Below are 20,636 nucleotides of genomic sequence, written 5' to 3' on the forward strand. Positions count from 1 at the left end.
AGGGTTAGTCTTGTGTATGGTTAGTCCTATACTCACTCAGGTGGACACGGTTCGGAGTTACAGGGCCTCTGGTTCTCCGGTGGTTTTCCGTCAGGATCGCAGTAGCTGTTCTGGACCACCGAGTTGTCGTCCAGCCTTTTGCAGACCACCTCCTGTTTCTGCGAGCCTGAGGACACAGCGAAAATTCACATCGTTACTGCGATTTTCTCTCGCGAGTCTCGTCTCTGATACTACTCGGTGAAGTGTCACGTGGCCGTGCGGTCAGCGTGCACGCGCTAAAAACAAGCCGCTTCCTCCAGAGAGCCGCTCGCTGACAGAGCGCTCGGTGCCCAGAGAAGGACGGGAACTGGATTATGTTCCCCTCAGCGGTATTTCTAGGTGTGTAAATGCCTCGGAGTTTAAGTGAGTGTCTTGCTGAATGACTTTTACAGAGAAGCCCTTCTTTTCTTTGGCTCTTGATTGCGAGATTAGTGCGGTGGGAGTCGGAGCCAGCGCTGCACTGTGTGCTCAGCAGACGAAGCCATCGGTGCTGCGCCGTACGGGGCCTCCGGCGGAAAAAAAAATATGAAGTTAAATCTGGTGAATGCCAAGCCTGGCCAGCCTGCAAGGCCACCATGTGTGTGTGAGAGAGAAGAGAGAATATTCTAGCCCTCCATACACACATTTTTATTCTATCAGCCTGTCGGGGGAACCCATTATGTTGAGAAATTGAAAAGGCGTCTGCTAAGCTGTGAGAGCTTGTTATGTCTGATGCTTACTCACAGTGGAATCATGCAAAATAATAACGCCAGTCAGGGTTGGACCGTGTCGTGATCACGGCGTTTTGTGCCCCTGCTCCATCACGCAATAGAGAAGATTTACTTCGTCACTGGTTAACAATCCGGCGCTATTGTGGGTATGCTTCTAAATAAGGCTTCTCTAAATAAACCTGTTATTGGACTTGCAACAACAATGAAACGGTGACGTGAAAAACAGGCCAAACTCGAGCCAAGCATCTGGACTGGTGCAAATGTGATGTAGTGTCTTAAAAGACTACCCCAACACTTTATAGCTTTTAACATCAAGAAAGGCAACGGGGTTTAAATCCTCGCTGTGGAATTCGCCAGACGAAGGGCTTCGACTCTGCCAACGAGGAACGTTAACAACAAAACATCTCGCAAATGACATAAGTGTTGCTCCGGGGGATTTTCAGATTAGTGTAAATGAGGTGGAGTTCAAGGCGCACTGAGTGTGCACTCCGTGGTGGTCGAAGTCCCTCTCCCCACCCGCACCTCTCGCACCCCCCGCCACCACGCAGTCCAGTCTGCGGCGTTCGCATTTTTTCGGCCGCGTACCGTATCGCGAGCGCTCTGAATGTTTTCAGTGGCTGCAGCTTGAGAGAGGGAAAAAAAGAGCAGAGAAGGAAAACTATTTGTTGTTGTAAGGAAGCCATTTGCGTTTGGCGAGGCTGAGCGCAGTCTGGTTGTGTTTGAGGTGAGAGCTCACATTAATGTGTGGTTCTGGCTTTCAGCCCTGCAAATCAGAGGCAGACCTCGGCCTGGGCCACGATTTCAGAAGATAGCAGAGATAGCGGGGGTCAGAAATATCAGATCTGAGGATACGCCCTCATATCATATCTACAGTGCTGTGCATAAGTATTCACCCCCCTTGAACTTTTCCACATTTTGCAGTTTTACAACCTGGAACTGAAACGGACTTAACTGGCATTTTTTATGTCATGAATTTACACAAAAAAATGAAATCAACATAGCTTGTAAAATTCTTTACAATTTTCCACAATGCAACACTGCAAGGCACCTATACGAATCTCCATCCTGTTTAATAAAGTTCTCAGGGTTTCTCACTTCTATCTGCAGGCGTACAGGTGAGCAGTGCACCTGTGTGTGTGTGTGTGTGTGTGTGTGTGTGTGTGTGTCTCACCTCCTGCGCAGGTGGCTGAGCACTCAGACCAGGGCAGGTGGTGCCAGGTGAAGCCCACGTCGTGGTCGCCGCTGCCCGTGCGCTGGATGGGAACATTAAACTTGTACCTGATACCTGGGTTCTGTTCCTGCAGTAGCACCTGCACACAGAGGTTCCGTATCACCACAGGTCTGAGATCAGCCATAACACATTACAAATTACACTTCCATAAACTACAGCTGCAATAAAAAGTATTCACCCCCATTTCAAATCAGGTTTATTGTCAAAATGTACAGACTTTCAGCTGTTTGTGATGAACACATCAAACTAAAGCAATTCAAATAGTTCGACACGACGAACACTTCAAGCGGTTTCCCCAAATTCAACTGAAAATGCAACTTATAATGATTTCTCCAGTTTAAAATTATTCACCCCCCTGAATAGAATCCCTCACAACAGCACAGATATGCAGAGCAGGTGTCTCAAGCACACCTGATATAAACTAATCAAGGGCTTCATTAGTTACAGCAGGTGTGCTTGAGCTGGAACGCGTGAAATACCCGGACGGGGCAGAAAAAGGAATCTATAAACGGCTGCAAGCAGATTTGTGAGAAGGCAGCTTGTGAAAAACGCTCGAGTGACTGTAAAAGACCTGCAGCGAGACTCGGTGTAACAGACACTGAGGTGTCAGTGAGCACAGTAAGGCGCGTACTAAACGCAGAAGGTCTCCATGCCAGAGCTCCAAGACGTTCACCACTACTGACCCAAAAGCACAAGAAAAGTCGCTCAGAATCATATAAACAATCCACAGAGGTTTGGGATTCTGTTCTGTGGAGCGATGAAACTAAACTGGAACTTTTCAGCACGATGGATCAGCGGTACGTCTGGAGGAAGAAGAATGAAGAAAGAACACTCTGTCCACAGTCGAGCATGGTGGAGGCTCGGTGATGCTCTGGGGCTGCTCTGCATCCTCTGGCACTGGAGACCTGCAGCATGTGGAAGGAGAGATGGATTCATTGAAGTATCAGGAAATCCCAGGAGAAAACATCATGCCGTCTGTGAGGAAGCTGAAGCTTGGGCGTATTCGGACCTTCCACCAGGACAATGATCCCAAACATACCTCAAACTCCACCAATGCTTGGTTACAGAAGAAGTCCTGGAAGATTCTACAGGGCCGTCACAGTCACATGACCTTGAACCCCAGAGAAGATCTCAGGTGGGATCTGAAGAAGACGGTCGCAGCACGCAGACCCAAGAATATTACTGACCTGGAGGCCGTTGCTCATGAGGAACGGGAGAAGATTCCTCAGGAACGCTGCAGAAGCTGGTGTCTGGCTATGCAGCTCATTTGCAGAAGGTCATAACAGCAAATGGAGCTCTACTAAAGATGCTCGCCATGAAGGGGGTGAATAGTTTTAAACTGGAGAAATCATTATTGCATTTTGCAAGTTGCATTTTCAGTTGAATTTGGGGAAAACACTTGAAGAACATTTCAATTGCTTTAGGTTGATGTGTTCATCACAAACAGCTGAAAGTCTGTACATTTTGATAATAAACCTGATTTACACTGTGGGGTGAATGATTTTGATTGCAACTGTACCATTGTTTACTGCATTAATTCACGTTAAACCACAGTGCTTCTGAATTCAGAAGGTGGTGATTAGTTCTCTAGAACAGCGGCTCTGACAGCAGCGCAGGTTTATGTTAATGCTCTCGCTCTGATACGTGATCGTTTCTATAGCAACGGCTGGTTTACCGGGACGTGTAATAATAAACAGATTATAAAACATGTGCAATCAGTGTGGTGAAGTTTTAACATGTATGGAAGGAGTCTGTAAGTGACGTTTTCTGTAAGGAGAAACGTGTTTATGTAGCGTGTGTGGAAGGAGTCTCCAGTGTCAGCGCTGTGTAACAGTCAGAGGTGAAGCTGGAACTTTACGTTTTTCAACATCTTCGGACAGAAGAGCTTACACTTCAGTTTTTTTTGTTTTATTAACTTGAAGAGAGAATAGAGAGAGAGAGAGAGAGAGAGAGAGAGAGAGAGGGAATAGAGAGAGAGAATAGAGAGAGAGAGAGGGAATAGAGAGAGAGAGAGAGAGAGAGGGAATAGAGAGAGAGAATAGAGAGAGGGAATAGAGAGAGGGAATAGAGAGAGAGAATAGAGAGAGAGAGAGAATAGAGAGAGGGAATAGAGAGTGAGAGAATAGAGAGAGAGAGAGAGGGAATAGAGAGAGAGAGAGAGAGAGAATAGAGAGAGGGAATAGAGAGAGGGAATAGAGAGAGAGAGAGAGAGAGAGAGAGAATAGAGAGAGGGAATAGAGAGTGAGAGAATAGAGAGAGAGAGAGAGGGAATAGAGAGAGAGAATAGAGAGAGGGAATAGAGAGAGGGAATAGAGAGAGAGAGAGAGAGAGAGAGAGAGAGAATAGAGAGAGGGAATAGAGAGTGAGAGAATAGAGAGAGAGAGAGAGGGAATAGAGAGAGAGAGAGAGAGAGAGAATAGAGAGAGGGAATAGAGAGAGGGATGGTGAGGGAGCGAGTGTTTATAGCTGCTGTAATGTAAGTGAGAACAGGAACTCACTCGTTTCATGAACATTAAATGTAACTATAAAGATGTTGTTCTTTAATAAATTAGCGTTTTGAATCGTTGCTTTAGTGTGAGAGGAATAAAACAGCGGGTGTAGTAACAGTCACGTCATCACCACTCCGTCACTGGAGTTTACTGGAACAGAACGACACGCACGGTGTGTGTTACAGTCACTGAACTGACCCTGTCACAGTGTAGACTCAAAACATTCCTTATTATAAAAATGATTTCAAGGCTGTTTGTTGTTAAGCTGACATTATTAATACTTGTTCTAGTTAATGAGCTTCAGATCAAATAAAAATGAGTCAATCAAGCTTAATAAGAAGTGTAATAACTCTGAGAGTAGATGATAACGATAACGTCACGCTGGGGAATATTAAACTTATCAAATATATACACAATTATCAAATCTGCTCCGTGTCACTTTGAACCCACAGGCTTAAGGAACGCGTGTGTGTGTGTGTGTGTGTGTGTGTGTGTGTGCATGCATAGAAGTGTACTGGCTGTTTGTTAGAACTAAACACACACACACACACACACACACACACACACACACACACAGAGGGCGGAGTGAGTAGGTGTTTTAAATGCTCTCTGTTTGAAATTGTCTGGCTCTCTCTCTAAATAAAGTCCACATCTGTGCACAAACCTCACTTGAACTCTGGCTCGTGGTTTTAACAGCTATATATGTGTGTGCACAGAAAACCTCTGTCTGGCCAAACACACACACTGCACACTTGTGTGTGTTTGTGTGTGTGTGTGTGTGTGTGTGTGTGTGTGTGTGTGTGTGTGTGTGTGTGTGTGTGTGTGTGTGTTTCATGCTGAAAAGTTCTACTCTGAATTTTTTTTCTGGACTGAAGTGCTAGAAATACCAGCAAAAATACAACACACACACACACACACACACACACACACACACACTCACACTCACACTCACACACAAAGCACATTTCAGTGTGTGTGTGTGTGTGTGTGTGTGTGTGTGTGTGTGTCTGTGTGTGTGATACAGAGTGCACGGTCAGAGCATGAATCTTGTAATATAAAGATTTTATAGTAAAGGCTTTTCACACCAAATATTCACTTTCACTAACACTTTTATTACTCTTCATTACTCTACATTACGCTTCATTACGCTTCATTACTCTACATTACGCTTCATTACGCTTCATTACTCTACATCACGCTTCATTACTCTACATTACGCTTCATTACGCTTCATTACTCTACATTACGCTTCATTACGCTTCATTACTCTTCATTACTCTTCATTACTCTTCATTACTCTACATTATGCTTCATTACGCTTCATTACTCTACATTACTCTTCATTACTCTTCATTACTCTACATTACTCTACATTACTCTACATTACGCTTCATTACTCTTCATTACGCTTCATTACGCTTCATTACTCTTCATTACTCTACATTACGCTTCATTACTCTACATTACTCTTCATTACTCTTCATTACGCTTCATTACTCTACATTACTCTACATTACTCTACATTACTCTTCATTACGCTTCATTACTCTTCATTACTCTACATTACGCTTCATTACTCTACATTACGCTTCATTACTCTACATTACGCTTCATTACGCTTCATTACTCTTCATTACTCTACATTACGCTTCATTACTCTATATTACTCTTCATTACTCTTCATTACTCTTCATTACTCTTCATTACGCTTCATTACATTTCATTACTCTTCATTACTCTACATTACTCTTCATTACGCTTCATTACTCTACATTACTCTTCATTACGCTTCATTACTCTTCATTACGCTTCATTACGCTTCATTACTCTTCATTACTCTACATTACTCTTCATTACTCTACATTACTCTTCATTACTCTACATTACTCTTCATTACTCTACATTACTCTTCATTACGCTTCATTACTCTTCATTACGCTTCATTACGCTTCATTACTCTTCATTACGCTTCATTACATTTCATTACTCTTCATTACTCTTCATTACTCTACATTACTCTTCATTACTCTACATTACTCTTCATTACTCTTCATTACGCTTCATTACTCTTCATTACTCTACATTACGCTTCATTACTCTACATTACTCTTCATTACTCTTCATTACGCTTCATTACTCTTCATTACGCTTCATTACTCTTCATTACTCTACATTACTCTTCATTACTCTTCATTACTCTACATTACTCTTCATTACTCTTCATTACGCTTCATTACTCTTCATTACTCTACATTACTCTTCATTACTCTTCATTACTCTTCATTACTCTACATTACTCTTCATTACTCTACATTACGCTTCATTACTCTACATTACTCTTCATTACTCTTCATTACGCTTCATTACTCTACATTACTCTACATTACTCTACATTACTCTTCATTACTCTTCATTACGCTTCATTACTCTTCATTACTCTACATTACGCTTCATTACTCTACATTACGCTTCATTACTCTACATTACTCTTCATTACTCTACATTACTCTTCATTACTCTTCATTACTCTACATTACTCTTCATTACGCTTCATTACGCTTCATTACTCTTCATTACTCTACATTACGCTTCATTACTCTACATTACGCTTCATTACTCTACATTACTCTTCATTACTCTACATTACTCTTCATTACTCTACATTACTCTTCATTACTCTACATTACTCTACATTACTCTACATTACTCTTCATTACTCTTCATTACGCTTCATTACTCTTCATTACTCTACATTACGCTTCATTACTCTACATTACGCTTCATTACTCTACATTACTCTTCATTACTCTACATTACTCTTCATTACTCTACATTACTCTTCATTACTCTTCATTACGCTTCATTACTCTTCATTACTCTACATTACGCTTCATTACTCTACATTACTCTTCATTACTCTTCATTACGCTTCATTACTCTACATTACTCTACATTACTCTACATTACTCTTCATTACTCTTCATTACGCTTCATTACTCTTCATTACTCTACATTACTCTTCATTACTCTTCATTACTCTTCATTACTCTACATTACTCTTCATTACTCTACATTACGCTTCATTACTCTACATTACTCTTCATTACTCTTCATTACGCTTCATTACTCTACATTACTCTACATTACTCTACATTACTCTTCATTACTCTTCATTACGCTTCATTACTCTTCATTACTCTACATTACGCTTCATTACTCTACATTACGCTTCATTACTCTACATTACTCTTCATTACTCTACATTACGCTTCATTACTCTATATTACTCTTCATTACTCTTCATTACGCTTCATTACTCTACATTACTCTACATTACTCTACATTACGCTTCATTACTCTTCATTACTCTACATTACGCTTCATTACTCTACATTACGCTTCATTACTCTACATTACGCTTCATTACTCTACATTACGCTTCATTACGCTTCATTACTCTTCATTACTCTACATTACGCTTCATTACTCTATATTACTCTTCATTACTCTTCATTACGCTTCATTACTCTACATTACTCTACATTACTCTACATTACGCTTCATTACGCTTCATTACTCTTCATTACTCTACATTACGCTTCATTACTCTACATTACTCTTCATTACTCTTCATTACTCTTCATTACTCTTCATTACGCTTCATTACATTTCATTACTCTTCATTACTCTACATTACTCTTCATTACGCTTCATTACTCTACATTACTCTTCATTACGCTTCATTACTCTTCATTACGCTTCATTACGCTTCATTACTCTTCATTACGCTTCATTACTCTTCATTACTCTTCATTACTCTTCATTACTCTACATTACTCTTCATTACTCTACATTATGCTTCATTACTCTTCATTACTCTACATTACGCTTCATTACTCTACATTACTCTTCATTACTCTTCATTACGCTTCATTACTCTACATTACTCTTTATTACGCTTCATTACATTTCATTACTCTACATTACTCTACATTACTCTTTATTACGCTTCATTACTCTTCATTACTCTACATTACTCTTCATTACTCTACATTACTCTTCATTACATTTCATTACTCTTCATTACTCTACATTACTCTTCATTACGCTTCATTACGCTTCATTACGCTTCATTACGCTTCATTACATTTCATTACTCTTCATTACTCTACATTACTCTTCATTACGCTTCATTACGCTTCATTACTCTACATTACTCTTCATTACTCTTCATTATGCTTCATTACTCTACATTACATTTCATTACTCTACATTACTCTTCATTACTCTTCATTATGCTTCATTACGCTTCATTACTCTTCATTACTCTTCATTACGCTTCATTACGCTTCATTACTCTTCATTACTCTTCATTACTCTACATTACTCTTCATTACTCTACATTACGCTTCATTACTCTACATTACATTTCATTACTCTACATTACTCTTCATTACTCTACATTACTCTTCATTACGCTTCATTACGCTTCATTACGCTTCATTACTCTTCATTACTCTTCATTACGCTTCATTACTCTTCATTACTCTTCATTACTCTACATTACTCTTCATTACTCTTCATTACGCTTCATTACGCTTCATTACTCTTCATTACTCTTCATTACTCTACATTACTCTTCATTACTCTACATTACTCTTCATTACTCTTCATTACTCTACATTACGCTTCATTACTCTACATTACTCTTCATTACTCTTCATTACTCTTCATTACTCTTCATTACGCTTCATTACTCTTCATTACTCTTCATTACTCTACATTACTCTTCATTACTCTACATTACTCTTCATTACTCTTCATTACGCTTCATTACGCTTCATTACTCTTCATTACGCTTCATTACTCTTCATTACTCTTCATTACTCTTCATTACTCTACATTACTCTTCATTACTCTACATTATGCTTCATTACTCTTCATTACTCTACATTACGCTTCATTACTCTACATTACTCTTCATTACTCTTCATTACGCTTCATTACTCTACATTACTCTACATTACTCTACATTACTCTTCATTACTCTTCATTACGCTTCATTACTCTTCATTACTCTACATTACTCTTCATTACTCTTCATTACTCTTCATTACTCTACATTACTCTTCATTACTCTACATTACGCTTCATTACTCTACATTACTCTTCATTACTCTTCATTACGCTTCATTACTCTACATTACTCTACATTACTCTACATTACTCTTCATTACTCTTCATTACGCTTCATTACTCTTCATTACTCTACATTACGCTTCATTACTCTACATTACGCTTCATTACTCTACATTACTCTTCATTACTCTACATTACGCTTCATTACTCTATATTACTCTTCATTACTCTTCATTACGCTTCATTACTCTACATTACTCTACATTACTCTACATTACGCTTCATTACTCTTCATTACTCTACATTACGCTTCATTACTCTACATTACGCTTCATTACTCTACATTACGCTTCATTACTCTACATTACGCTTCATTACGCTTCATTACTCTTCATTACTCTACATTACGCTTCATTACTCTATATTACTCTTCATTACTCTTCATTACGCTTCATTACTCTACATTACTCTACATTACTCTACATTACGCTTCATTACGCTTCATTACTCTTCATTACTCTACATTACGCTTCATTACTCTACATTACTCTTCATTACTCTTCATTACTCTTCATTACTCTTCATTACGCTTCATTACATTTCATTACTCTTCATTACTCTACATTACTCTTCATTACGCTTCATTACTCTACATTACTCTTCATTACGCTTCATTACTCTTCATTACGCTTCATTACGCTTCATTACTCTTCATTACGCTTCATTACTCTTCATTACTCTTCATTACTCTTCATTACTCTACATTACTCTTCATTACTCTACATTATGCTTCATTACTCTTCATTACTCTACATTACGCTTCATTACTCTACATTACTCTTCATTACTCTTCATTACGCTTCATTACTCTACATTACTCTTTATTACGCTTCATTACATTTCATTACTCTACATTACTCTACATTACTCTTTATTACGCTTCATTACTCTTCATTACTCTACATTACTCTTCATTACTCTACATTACTCTTCATTACATTTCATTACTCTTCATTACTCTACATTACTCTTCATTACGCTTCATTACGCTTCATTACGCTTCATTACGCTTCATTACATTTCATTACTCTTCATTACTCTACATTACTCTTCATTACGCTTCATTACGCTTCATTACTCTACATTACTCTTCATTACTCTTCATTATGCTTCATTACTCTACATTACATTTCATTACTCTACATTACTCTTCATTACTCTTCATTATGCTTCATTACGCTTCATTACTCTTCATTACTCTTCATTACGCTTCATTACGCTTCATTACTCTTCATTACTCTTCATTACTCTACATTACTCTTCATTACTCTACATTACGCTTCATTACTCTACATTACATTTCATTACTCTACATTACTCTTCATTACTCTACATTACTCTTCATTACGCTTCATTACGCTTCATTACGCTTCATTACTCTTCATTACTCTTCATTACGCTTCATTACTCTTCATTACTCTTCATTACTCTACATTACTCTTCATTACTCTTCATTACGCTTCATTACGCTTCATTACTCTTCATTACTCTTCATTACTCTACATTACTCTTCATTACTCTACATTACTCTTCATTACTCTTCATTACTCTACATTACGCTTCATTACTCTACATTACTCTTCATTACTCTTCATTACTCTTCATTACTCTTCATTACGCTTCATTACTCTTCATTACTCTTCATTACTCTACATTACTCTTCATTACTCTACATTACTCTTCATTACTCTTCATTACGCTTCATTACGCTTCATTACTCTTCATTACGCTTCATTACTCTTCATTACTCTTCATTACTCTTCATTACTCTACATTACTCTTCATTACTCTACATTATGCTTCATTACTCTTCATTACTCTACATTACGCTTCATTACTCTACATTACTCTTCATTACTCTTCATTACGCTTCATTACTCTACATTACTCTTTATTACGCTTCATTACATTTCATTACTCTACATTACTCTACATTACTCTTTATTACGCTTCATTACTCTTCATTACTCTACATTACTCTTCATTACTCTACATTACTCTTCATTACATTTCATTACTCTTCATTACTCTACATTACTCTTCATTACGCTTCATTACGCTTCATTACGCTTCATTACGCTTCATTACATTTCATTACTCTTCATTACTCTACATTACTCTTCATTACGCTTCATTACGCTTCATTACTCTACATTACTCTTCATTACTCTTCATTATGCTTCATTACTCTACATTACATTTCATTACTCTACATTACTCTTCATTACTCTTCATTATGCTTCATTACGCTTCATTACTCTTCATTACTCTTCATTACGCTTCATTACGCTTCATTACTCTTCATTACTCTTCATTACTCTACATTACTCTTCATTACTCTACATTACGCTTCATTACTCTACATTACATTTCATTACTCTACATTACTCTTCATTACTCTACATTACTCTTCATTACGCTTCATTAAGCTTCATTACGCTTCATTACTCTTCATTACTCTTCATTACGCTTCATTACTCTTCATTACTCTTCATTACTCTACATTACTCTTCATTACTCTTCATTACGCTTCATTACGCTTCATTACTCTTCATTACTCTTCATTACTCTACATTACTCTTCATTACTCTACATTACGCTTCATTACTCTACATTACATTTCATTACTCTACATTACTCTTCATTACTCTACATTACTCTTCATTACTCTTCATTACTCTTCATTACGCTTCATTACTCTTCATTACTGTTCATTACTCTTTATTATTCTTTATTACTGTTCAGTAGTTTCATTATTTTGGAAGTGTCTTGGCGTTACAGCATTTCTTTCACACAGTACTGTATATTTATGTTAATGTGGTGAATTCAGTGAGGCTGATGTTAATAAATCTTAATAAAGTTGAACATCACTGTTACTTTATTAACATGAATTAACTAACGACATCATACATTTTATCCATAATGTTGGTGAAACGAGTGAGTTCCTGCTGTCACTTACGTTATAGCAGCTATAAACACTCGTTCCCTCACCATCCCTCTCTCTATTCTCTCTCTCTATTCCCTCTCTCTATTCCCTCTCTCTATTCTCTCTCTCTATTCCCTCTCTTTATTCTCTCTCTTTATTCTCTCTCTCTATTCCCTCTCTTTATTCTCTCTCTCTATTCTCTCTCTCTATTCCCTCTCTCTCTATTCCCTCTCTCTATTCCCTCTCTCTATTCCCTCTCTCTTTATTCTCTCTCTCTATTCTCTCTCTCGAAGTTAATAAGAAAAAAGCAGCCTGTGACGTGTGTGAGTGAGACAGTAGAGGAGTGTAAACTCTGTGCTGAAGATTTGGGAAACGTAAAGTTCCAGCTTCACCTCTGACTGTTACACAGCGCTGACACTGGAGACTCCTTCCACACACGCTACATAAACACGTTTCTCCTTACAGAAAACTTCACCACATCAGCGAATAATCACCACCTTCTGATCAGGATCCAGAATTCCACAGCGCTGTGGTGTAAACATGTTTGAGACTCCTGCCTTCGTATTGATGGTGTTACCCTCCGTGCGTCCTTTCAATGACTCTGTAAACTACATACCATAATGACCAGGTTCTCCGTGGTGGCCCCGAGCGCCTCCAGAGACTCCACCTCATCCGTCGGTCTCTTGTAGTGGAAAGCCGTTCCTGCGATGTCGAACTTGCGAGGCCAGTCGATGGTCCACGCGCCGTTGATGTAATAATCGTTTCCCTCAGATTTTAAAGCTGTGTGGGAGGAAAAGTCGGCAGGTTAATCCACCGATTCGAGACGGTTCCAAGACACTGGTTCTCCAACCGTGTCTGTGGTTTTTACACTTCACGCTATATGACACTCTGATTGGCTGTGGTGTGACCCATGATGGAGGAAAACTGATCTCTGTATAAATCCATGGAGCGAGCAGTATACCTGAGGGGAAAATCATGCATTTCTGTCTACAAATTTATGCAGCAGTTTGATGACGGAAGACGACGGTCCCCAATGACAAACTGACCCTCTTTACTTAGCCGGCTGTCTCTAGTTCCACATAAAATAAACACACGAAGACCTGAGATGAAGCAATGTTCTGAACACAGTGGCTCGTACTCAGGATCAGAAACTTGAGTCCAGAAATGATATCAGCATTTACACAAGGAAAGTTCCTGGTATTCAGAGTCGGGTTACACAGCCGCTCGAGTTCTGAGCTCCGTATTCAGATTATTAAAGTCACCTGTGTGTAGTGTCGATCGCAGCTGTTTGCGTTGTGAAGGATGATCTGCTACGCTTACAGACAACTTCACTCTTCATTTTAGCTGTAAAATACTCTCCTCTTCTCTCTGCCACGTCTCTGATTGAGATGAACGATGGACTCTATCATATTTATATATTGAAAATTATTCTTGATTGATTGTGATTCCATCAGACAGTCAGACCGTGGCGCTGGACGTAACACTGCTCCGGAAATCAGGCAAGAAAAATGCTCTTAGATTCAAGATCAGGATGGAGGACAACTGAGACACGCCTCGGACAAGCTCCGCCCCATAACTCTGCATAACTCTCACAGAACTTCTGAACAGTGCTGAAGTCTGCTGTAATGTCAGAGGTCTGAGTACTGATGTGTGTGATTTCAGTATTAGATCCGCAGTGCGCTCCTCATCCCGGCAGCAGTTACGGGTCAGTTACGCCGCACAGCCCCGAACGCTACTTTACTCGAAAGAGAAGGAAGAAAAAAGCATGACAGAGAGAGTGAGGGGGGAAAAAGATGCTCAGGTGAAAGTCCAGAACTGTTCCAGCAGCGTCGTCAAAGCAATAGTCCTGTCTCCAGGAACAACACACATCTCCAGATCTTCACTCCTGCCCTGATTAAGATGGAGCTAAATTGCAGGCAAGTGTTCCAGAAGTTCCCTGCTCTCGTCTGTATTAAGACTCACTTTGGTTCTGTGCCTGTCACTCCATTTAAAAAGAAGATCTTTTTTAGTTACGATAGTTTTACGACCTCTCGGTGCTGACGCAAGCAAAACTGGAAGAACAGGAGAACTCACTTGAACTGATCAGTGCTGCTGGACTGGAATATGACGGATAGAACTGTCGGAGACGCGCTCCACTCGAGTTTCACCTGCAGCTTTATTGCAGAACGTCGCACTGCTCTTTAACAACAACGTTAACTTTAAAAATATATTTATTTATTTATAATGAAATTGTTTTAAGTGTGAAAATGATCACCGCAAATGTTCTGTGTGTTCTTTTTAGAAACCAGAGGAACTTTAGAGCACAAGTTAGTGTTACACTAACGACAGGTAGGGAGTGTTATTGCATCATTAAATACAACAGCCAATCAGGTTCCAATATGCAAATGACGGCAGAGTCGATAAAACCTCAGACGGAGTTACTCGGGGAAGGAAGAAGGAAGCAGACGTGTACTTTTATAGAAAAGACAGTTAACGGTTCCAGCTTTACACAGAGGTTCTACATTTCTAAAAGGGTAAACAATTTGTTTTTACACAGAACCTTTACAGAACCGCTGAAAAGAGAGACAAACTGAAGAACAATGTAAGATGCTAGATGGAGTTTTTTTTTCTAAGCGTGTACACTGAAAGAGTTCCTTGAAGTGTTCTATGTAAGGCTGATAATGAGTTCCTGTGTCCTGCTCAGATGGTTAAGGGTTCTATTCTCGGTTGTAACTTTCTACATCGAACTCTTAAACGTTCCCCCAGACGGACCTATCAAGGTACAATTTAGAAGAAATCAAAGAACGGTTCTACCTTCCAATAATTACTTCTGCTCTTTTTGAAATGGAGACTATCTTTGATAGTGTACAGGTTCTTCAAAAGTTCTATGGATGGTTAAGGGGTATAGTGGTACTACTTGGATGGTTCTGTCCTATTTGGATGAATAAGGGTTCCTTTAGAGGCATAAACTGAAGAACCCTTTAGGACACTATCCTGATCCTTTTATTTCTAAGAAAATATAAAAGCTCGAAGGGTATTTGAACGGATAACAGTTCTACTTGGGAATGTTTCTGAAAGAGAAACCATGGAACCTTTAAGGAAACCCTAGATGGACAAACTGAAGAACTCCTTGCTAGTATATGCTCTTGGGGTGGAAAAGGGCTCCTCAAGAGATGGGAAAGAGGGTTTGTGGGTACTAGTGTACTACTTTAGATGGTTACGGGTTCTCTGTTGAAAACCTTGAAGGGTTCATCTGGGAGAACAAACTGAAGAACCTTTTAGGATTCCAGACTCACAAATTATTTCTAAGATTGTGAAGTGAGTTTGTTTGAATGGATAGCGGTTCTAGCTTCCCAAAAAGGGTTCTTTGAAATTTGAAACTTTTTCTGAAAGAGAAGCCGAACCATACATCAGGCCACACGGACCGGTCCAGAACTTGTTCTTACTCCACTGGAGTGTTACTATCAGGCCACACGGACCGGTCCAGAACTTGTTCTTACTCCACTGGAGTGCTACTATCAGGCCACACGGACCGGTCCAGAACTTGTTCTTACTCCACTGGAGTGCTACTATCAGGCCACACGGACCGGTCCAGAACTTGTGTTTAAACCACATCTTACAGGTTCTCTAATAAACCTCAGTGTCTGTACAGACGACCGCACGCTGTCCCAACCCCGACGTCACCCGCACGCACAACCAAACCCAACAATCTGTCACACACTTGGCCGGATTAATGTTTGTCCTCCAAACAGCGTAACTGGATGTCGAGTCGATTGTTTTAATTAGAGACACGGCTGTGGAGGTGAAAGACTCCATTCATCCTGCAGCCATGAGGAAGAGAAGAAACGCTGTCTGTCACAGAAATGTACATTTGCACCTGCAGGAAACGAGCCAAGAGAACTGCATGACTGCCAGTGTGTGTGTGTGTGTGTGTGTGTGTGTGTGTGTGTGTGTGTGTGTGTGCGTGTACACACTCTTTCACAGAACCCTCTGTTCCTCACTTGAATGCAGAACTACGTCTAAGGAAATGACTTCTCCACGCAGCCATGTGTGCTCATGACCAGCACTTCTACAGAACACTCACCGATGTAGTTCTTCGACATGGCCACCTCCCGTATCTCAATGTGGACGGAACCTTTAGGAATGTGGACAACTTCCATATATCCTGTAAAATTAAACGTCTGTATCATTATTACAGCCATAATATTAAAAAAAAAAAAAAAAAGACTGAATACAATAATAATTTGCAGTAAAATGCAGAGCGACGCGGATGTTAACGGTCCCGCGCTCTGATTTAACGTGCTACCCAACACCTCGAAGGGTTCTCCTAGAGGAACAAACCGAAGGACTGTTTCGCATAACAGGTTGACCTTTAATTTCTCAGGTCATATAGAGTCTAAACTTCTTCACATGGATAACAGTTCTAGCTGCACAAAAGGAGTTCGACTTGCAATCTTTTCTGATAGAAACTAAAGAACCCTCCGAGAACCCTCTGTGTACTCTTAGAAGAACAGGGTTTCTCAAGATTTATTGATCTACAGGGTACTAATTTCCCAAACACGTCTTTATTTATTTATTTATTATTTAAAAAAAAAAAAAAAAACGTCACATCATATTTTTTTTATCTGTTTATAGTTACATTTAATGTTGTGAAGTGAGTTAGTTAGAATAGTTTTTTATTCCGTTTATGACCAGTGGAGCGTCCGCTGTACACGTCCCCGTGAACGAGCCGTTACTATAGAAACGATAACGTGTCAGAGCGAGTGCATTAATATAAAGCTGCGCTGCCGTCAGAGCCGCTGTTCTAGAGAACTAATCAACACCTCCTGACCAATCACAGTCCAGAACTCAGCAGCGCCGCGGTGTAAAGATGAATCTCCTGGCTATCATATAATGTTCTAGAAAGCGCTTTTCTTTATTGTAAACATGGAGAGAGATGAGACAGAGGGAAGGAGTTCAGAGTTCAGACTCTGAAGGCAAAATCCATAATAAGAGAAGGATGTACGGCCGGAGAAGCCCCCTCTCCCCTCTCGAAGGTTTCGGGCGGTTTACTAGCTATACCTTAAAAGGAGAAAATGTTCTGGTGCTATAGAGATGGCTCTTGGACTCTGATCCACATCATCACATGAGCGATATTAGACGCTTTATTCTTTCCCTCGGTGCATGATGCAATTAATACTCATGTATATTGTGTTACTGCTTCTATTTTGACAACTTGTTTCTCAACCAAAAACATAAGCTTTATCACTGGGTGACAGCACATACAAAAAAAAGAAGAAGAAAGAAAAATGTAGAGTTTGGCAAGCGCGCTGCTCTGGATGTGTGTCAGGAGTCCGAGCCAGAAAAACAGCGCTGACTTGTGCACTCTGCGCTCGCTTCAGCAGGGACGTCTGTTGCGGAAAGCGATTAAAAACTTGTCGCGTTTGGCAGGAGTGTGGAGCGCTCGGTCTGAGGGGGATCGGAGGAGTGCGCGCTCTCTCTCTTTCTCTCTCTCTCTCTCTCTCTACTCCTTTCATTCCACATCCTCGCTCAGAGGAGATTTCCACGCATGGCCGGTTTCTACATGCTGTATTTTTCAGACTAAATGGCCTTATAGGGGCTGCCTGAAACAGATCGGCGGCCCTGAGCTCCAGCCAGCGCACCGCACTAATCTGCCTTATAACTCACTGCTTGGAAATGGTTATGACATCACATGTGTGCTCAGGGAGAAGAGTTAGTCTTGGCTAATCGGTGCCGTTTGGCTAGCTGTTTTTGCTCTCGTGATGGTTTCCTGAAAGCTGGTGCATGGTGAACACTGACCTCCTCTGGGTAGCGAGTCATTGAACAGGCCTTTAATGGTCTCACATGTGCTGCCGTCTCCTCCACACACACGGCATATGTCCTCTCTGGCGTCCGAGCCCAGGATGTTGTCACAGCCCACATGCTGGAGAAACACACACACACACACACACACACACACACACACACACACACACACACAGATGCTGTCAGAACATTTTGAATGCTGAACAAACACACTTGGTGAAGTGTTCTCTGGGTAAACTACTCAGCAACAGCAGCACGAGATATTTAAAGTTAGCGTTAAAGATCTCAAAGGTAATTCCAGAAGGCGTCTCTGAGAAAAAGAAAAAAAAGAAGACACTTTAAGGAGACACTGTTTTTGAGATTTATTCCTTTTTCTGTGGAACTCTACCACAAAGGGAACCTCCAGCGTGAGCACTAACAGGTTCTCGGTTTCTCTCTGGATGCTCCTGCTGCTTTAAATCCTCCCACTGTAATTTTTGCTGGCTTTCTTCGCCACATAAATGTTGCCTGTTCTCCAGACTGATGTTTCATGGAGAACAGCTTGCTTCCATCCTCCGTATTAAATGACACCGGGTGCGTGTGTGCATCACTTTTCCAAATATGTGTACGCGGATTCGCCACAAACACGCACCGACACCGGATTCTGTTCGTCTTGTCAGCTCATTCTTAACAATTTCCTAATATGCACACACACACACACACACACACACACACACACACACACAAAACCTCCACAGCGCTGCCAGTTCATTTTATTAAACAAATAATATTGTAAGTGATTTGTGTATCCTGTTCAATTTGGCATGTCTGGCTAACAAAACATCCAACAATACAATCAGAACCAGAAGCGTCCTGTTCAGAGAAGAACCTCGCAGCCTCCGTTAGTTCGACAAAAACTTTCTGAAGGTTTCATGCTGCTGCAGTTACGACTGCTTCAGAGACCGGGAGGTTCTGGTTAACTGCGTTGTTTTTTCATCTTCAGAGCTCAGAGCCTCGGAGAACAGTACGGTGGTAAAGACGCTTTATCAGGAGCGCAAGCGGATCGCACAAAGAAACGTGGACGTAAATATATATCACGACGAAATTACGGATTTGGAAGCGCTCCTTTGTTTATTCCAACATTCTCTTATCCAAGCAAACATGTAAGGAGAGACGACTGGACAAATATTACAAATATCACTGCATTGGCAGCGTTTCATTTACAGAAAGAAGTCTAGAAAGATAGAAATCAAAGTTAGACGAAATGTCAAACAGCTGGAGATATAAGTGCAGATGTTCGGTCAGTGTTTACGTGGGGAAAGTTCCTGGTGTTCAGAGTCGGGTTACGCAGCTGCTTCAGTGGATTTTCTGAGCTCCACATTCGGATTATTAAAATCACCTGCGTGTAGTTCTCACTGCTGAGATTTTTTATTTTTGCCAGATTTATCTTGAGTAGAAGTAACTGAGACGGGGTTTTTCAGTAGCGTCTAGACCAGAGGCGTCCAATCTTATCCGGAATGGGCCGGTGTGGGTGCAGGTTTTCATCCTGACCAAGCAGAAGAGGTTAGAACAGGTGGAATCAGGCGTGGCTCCCACTTGAAAACCTGCACTCACACCGACACCGATAAGACTGTACGCCCCTGGTCTCCGTCGCCTTTCAATACAAACACCCACCTTTAGACCCGAAAAAACAAACAGAGAACGGATAGAAAATGCGGACTGAACAATGAATTAATATTGTCACATATATATATATAGATACTAGCCCAGGCTCGTGTTATCTCAAAGCTGAACTACTGCAACTCACTACTCTCGGGCCTCCAGGCAGCTCCATCAAACCCCTGCCGATGATTCAGAATGCTGCAGCGCGCCTCGTCTTCAACCAGCCCAAGAGAACCCACATCACACCCCTCTTCATCTCCTCCACTGGCTTCCTGTAGCCGCCCACATCAAGTTCAAGGCCTTGATGCTCACCTACAAGACCTTGTCAGGAACAGCGCCCCCTACCTCAACTCTCTCCTGAAGGCCTACGTTCCCTCTCGCAATCTGCGATCGATTAGCGACCGACGTTTAGCAGTTCCAACTCAGCGTGGCGCAAGGTCCCTTTCCAGAACCTTCACGCTAACTGTTCCTCAGCGGTGGAATGAACTTCAACCTCAATCCGGACCACAGAATCTCTCACCATCTTCAAAAAACAGCTAAAGACCCGCCTCTTCCCTCAACACCTAACCAACTTATAAAAAAACCCTTACTCTGGCACTTTCACCTCGACTCTGCAC

At 40.6% G+C, this 20,636-nt stretch overlaps 1 protein-coding gene across 2 annotated transcripts in view; it reads right to left on the reverse strand.

Annotated features, from left to right (window-relative positions):
- Positions 1 to 20,636, reverse strand: part of adamts6 (ADAM metallopeptidase with thrombospondin type 1 motif, 6) — a 92,380-nt gene that overhangs the window by 15,415 nt on the left and 56,329 nt on the right. For both annotated transcript variants that reach the window (XM_053686643.1, XM_053686644.1), the window contains 5 exons: positions 18,373 to 18,496; positions 16,658 to 16,738; positions 13,211 to 13,374; positions 1,921 to 2,059; positions 37 to 166 (listed from right to left, as the gene is read on the reverse strand). In XM_053686643.1, the coding sequence (XP_053542618.1) occupies positions 37 to 166; positions 1,921 to 2,059; positions 13,211 to 13,374; positions 16,658 to 16,738; positions 18,373 to 18,496 (638 nt within the window). The remainder of the gene's footprint in view (positions 1 to 36; positions 167 to 1,920; positions 2,060 to 13,210; positions 13,375 to 16,657; positions 16,739 to 18,372; positions 18,497 to 20,636) is intronic.

This window comes from Ictalurus punctatus, chromosome 16, assembly GCF_001660625.3.
Source record: "Ictalurus punctatus breed USDA103 chromosome 16, Coco_2.0, whole genome shotgun sequence".
In the NCBI taxonomy this organism is placed as follows: domain Eukaryota; kingdom Metazoa; phylum Chordata; class Actinopteri; order Siluriformes; family Ictaluridae; genus Ictalurus; species Ictalurus punctatus.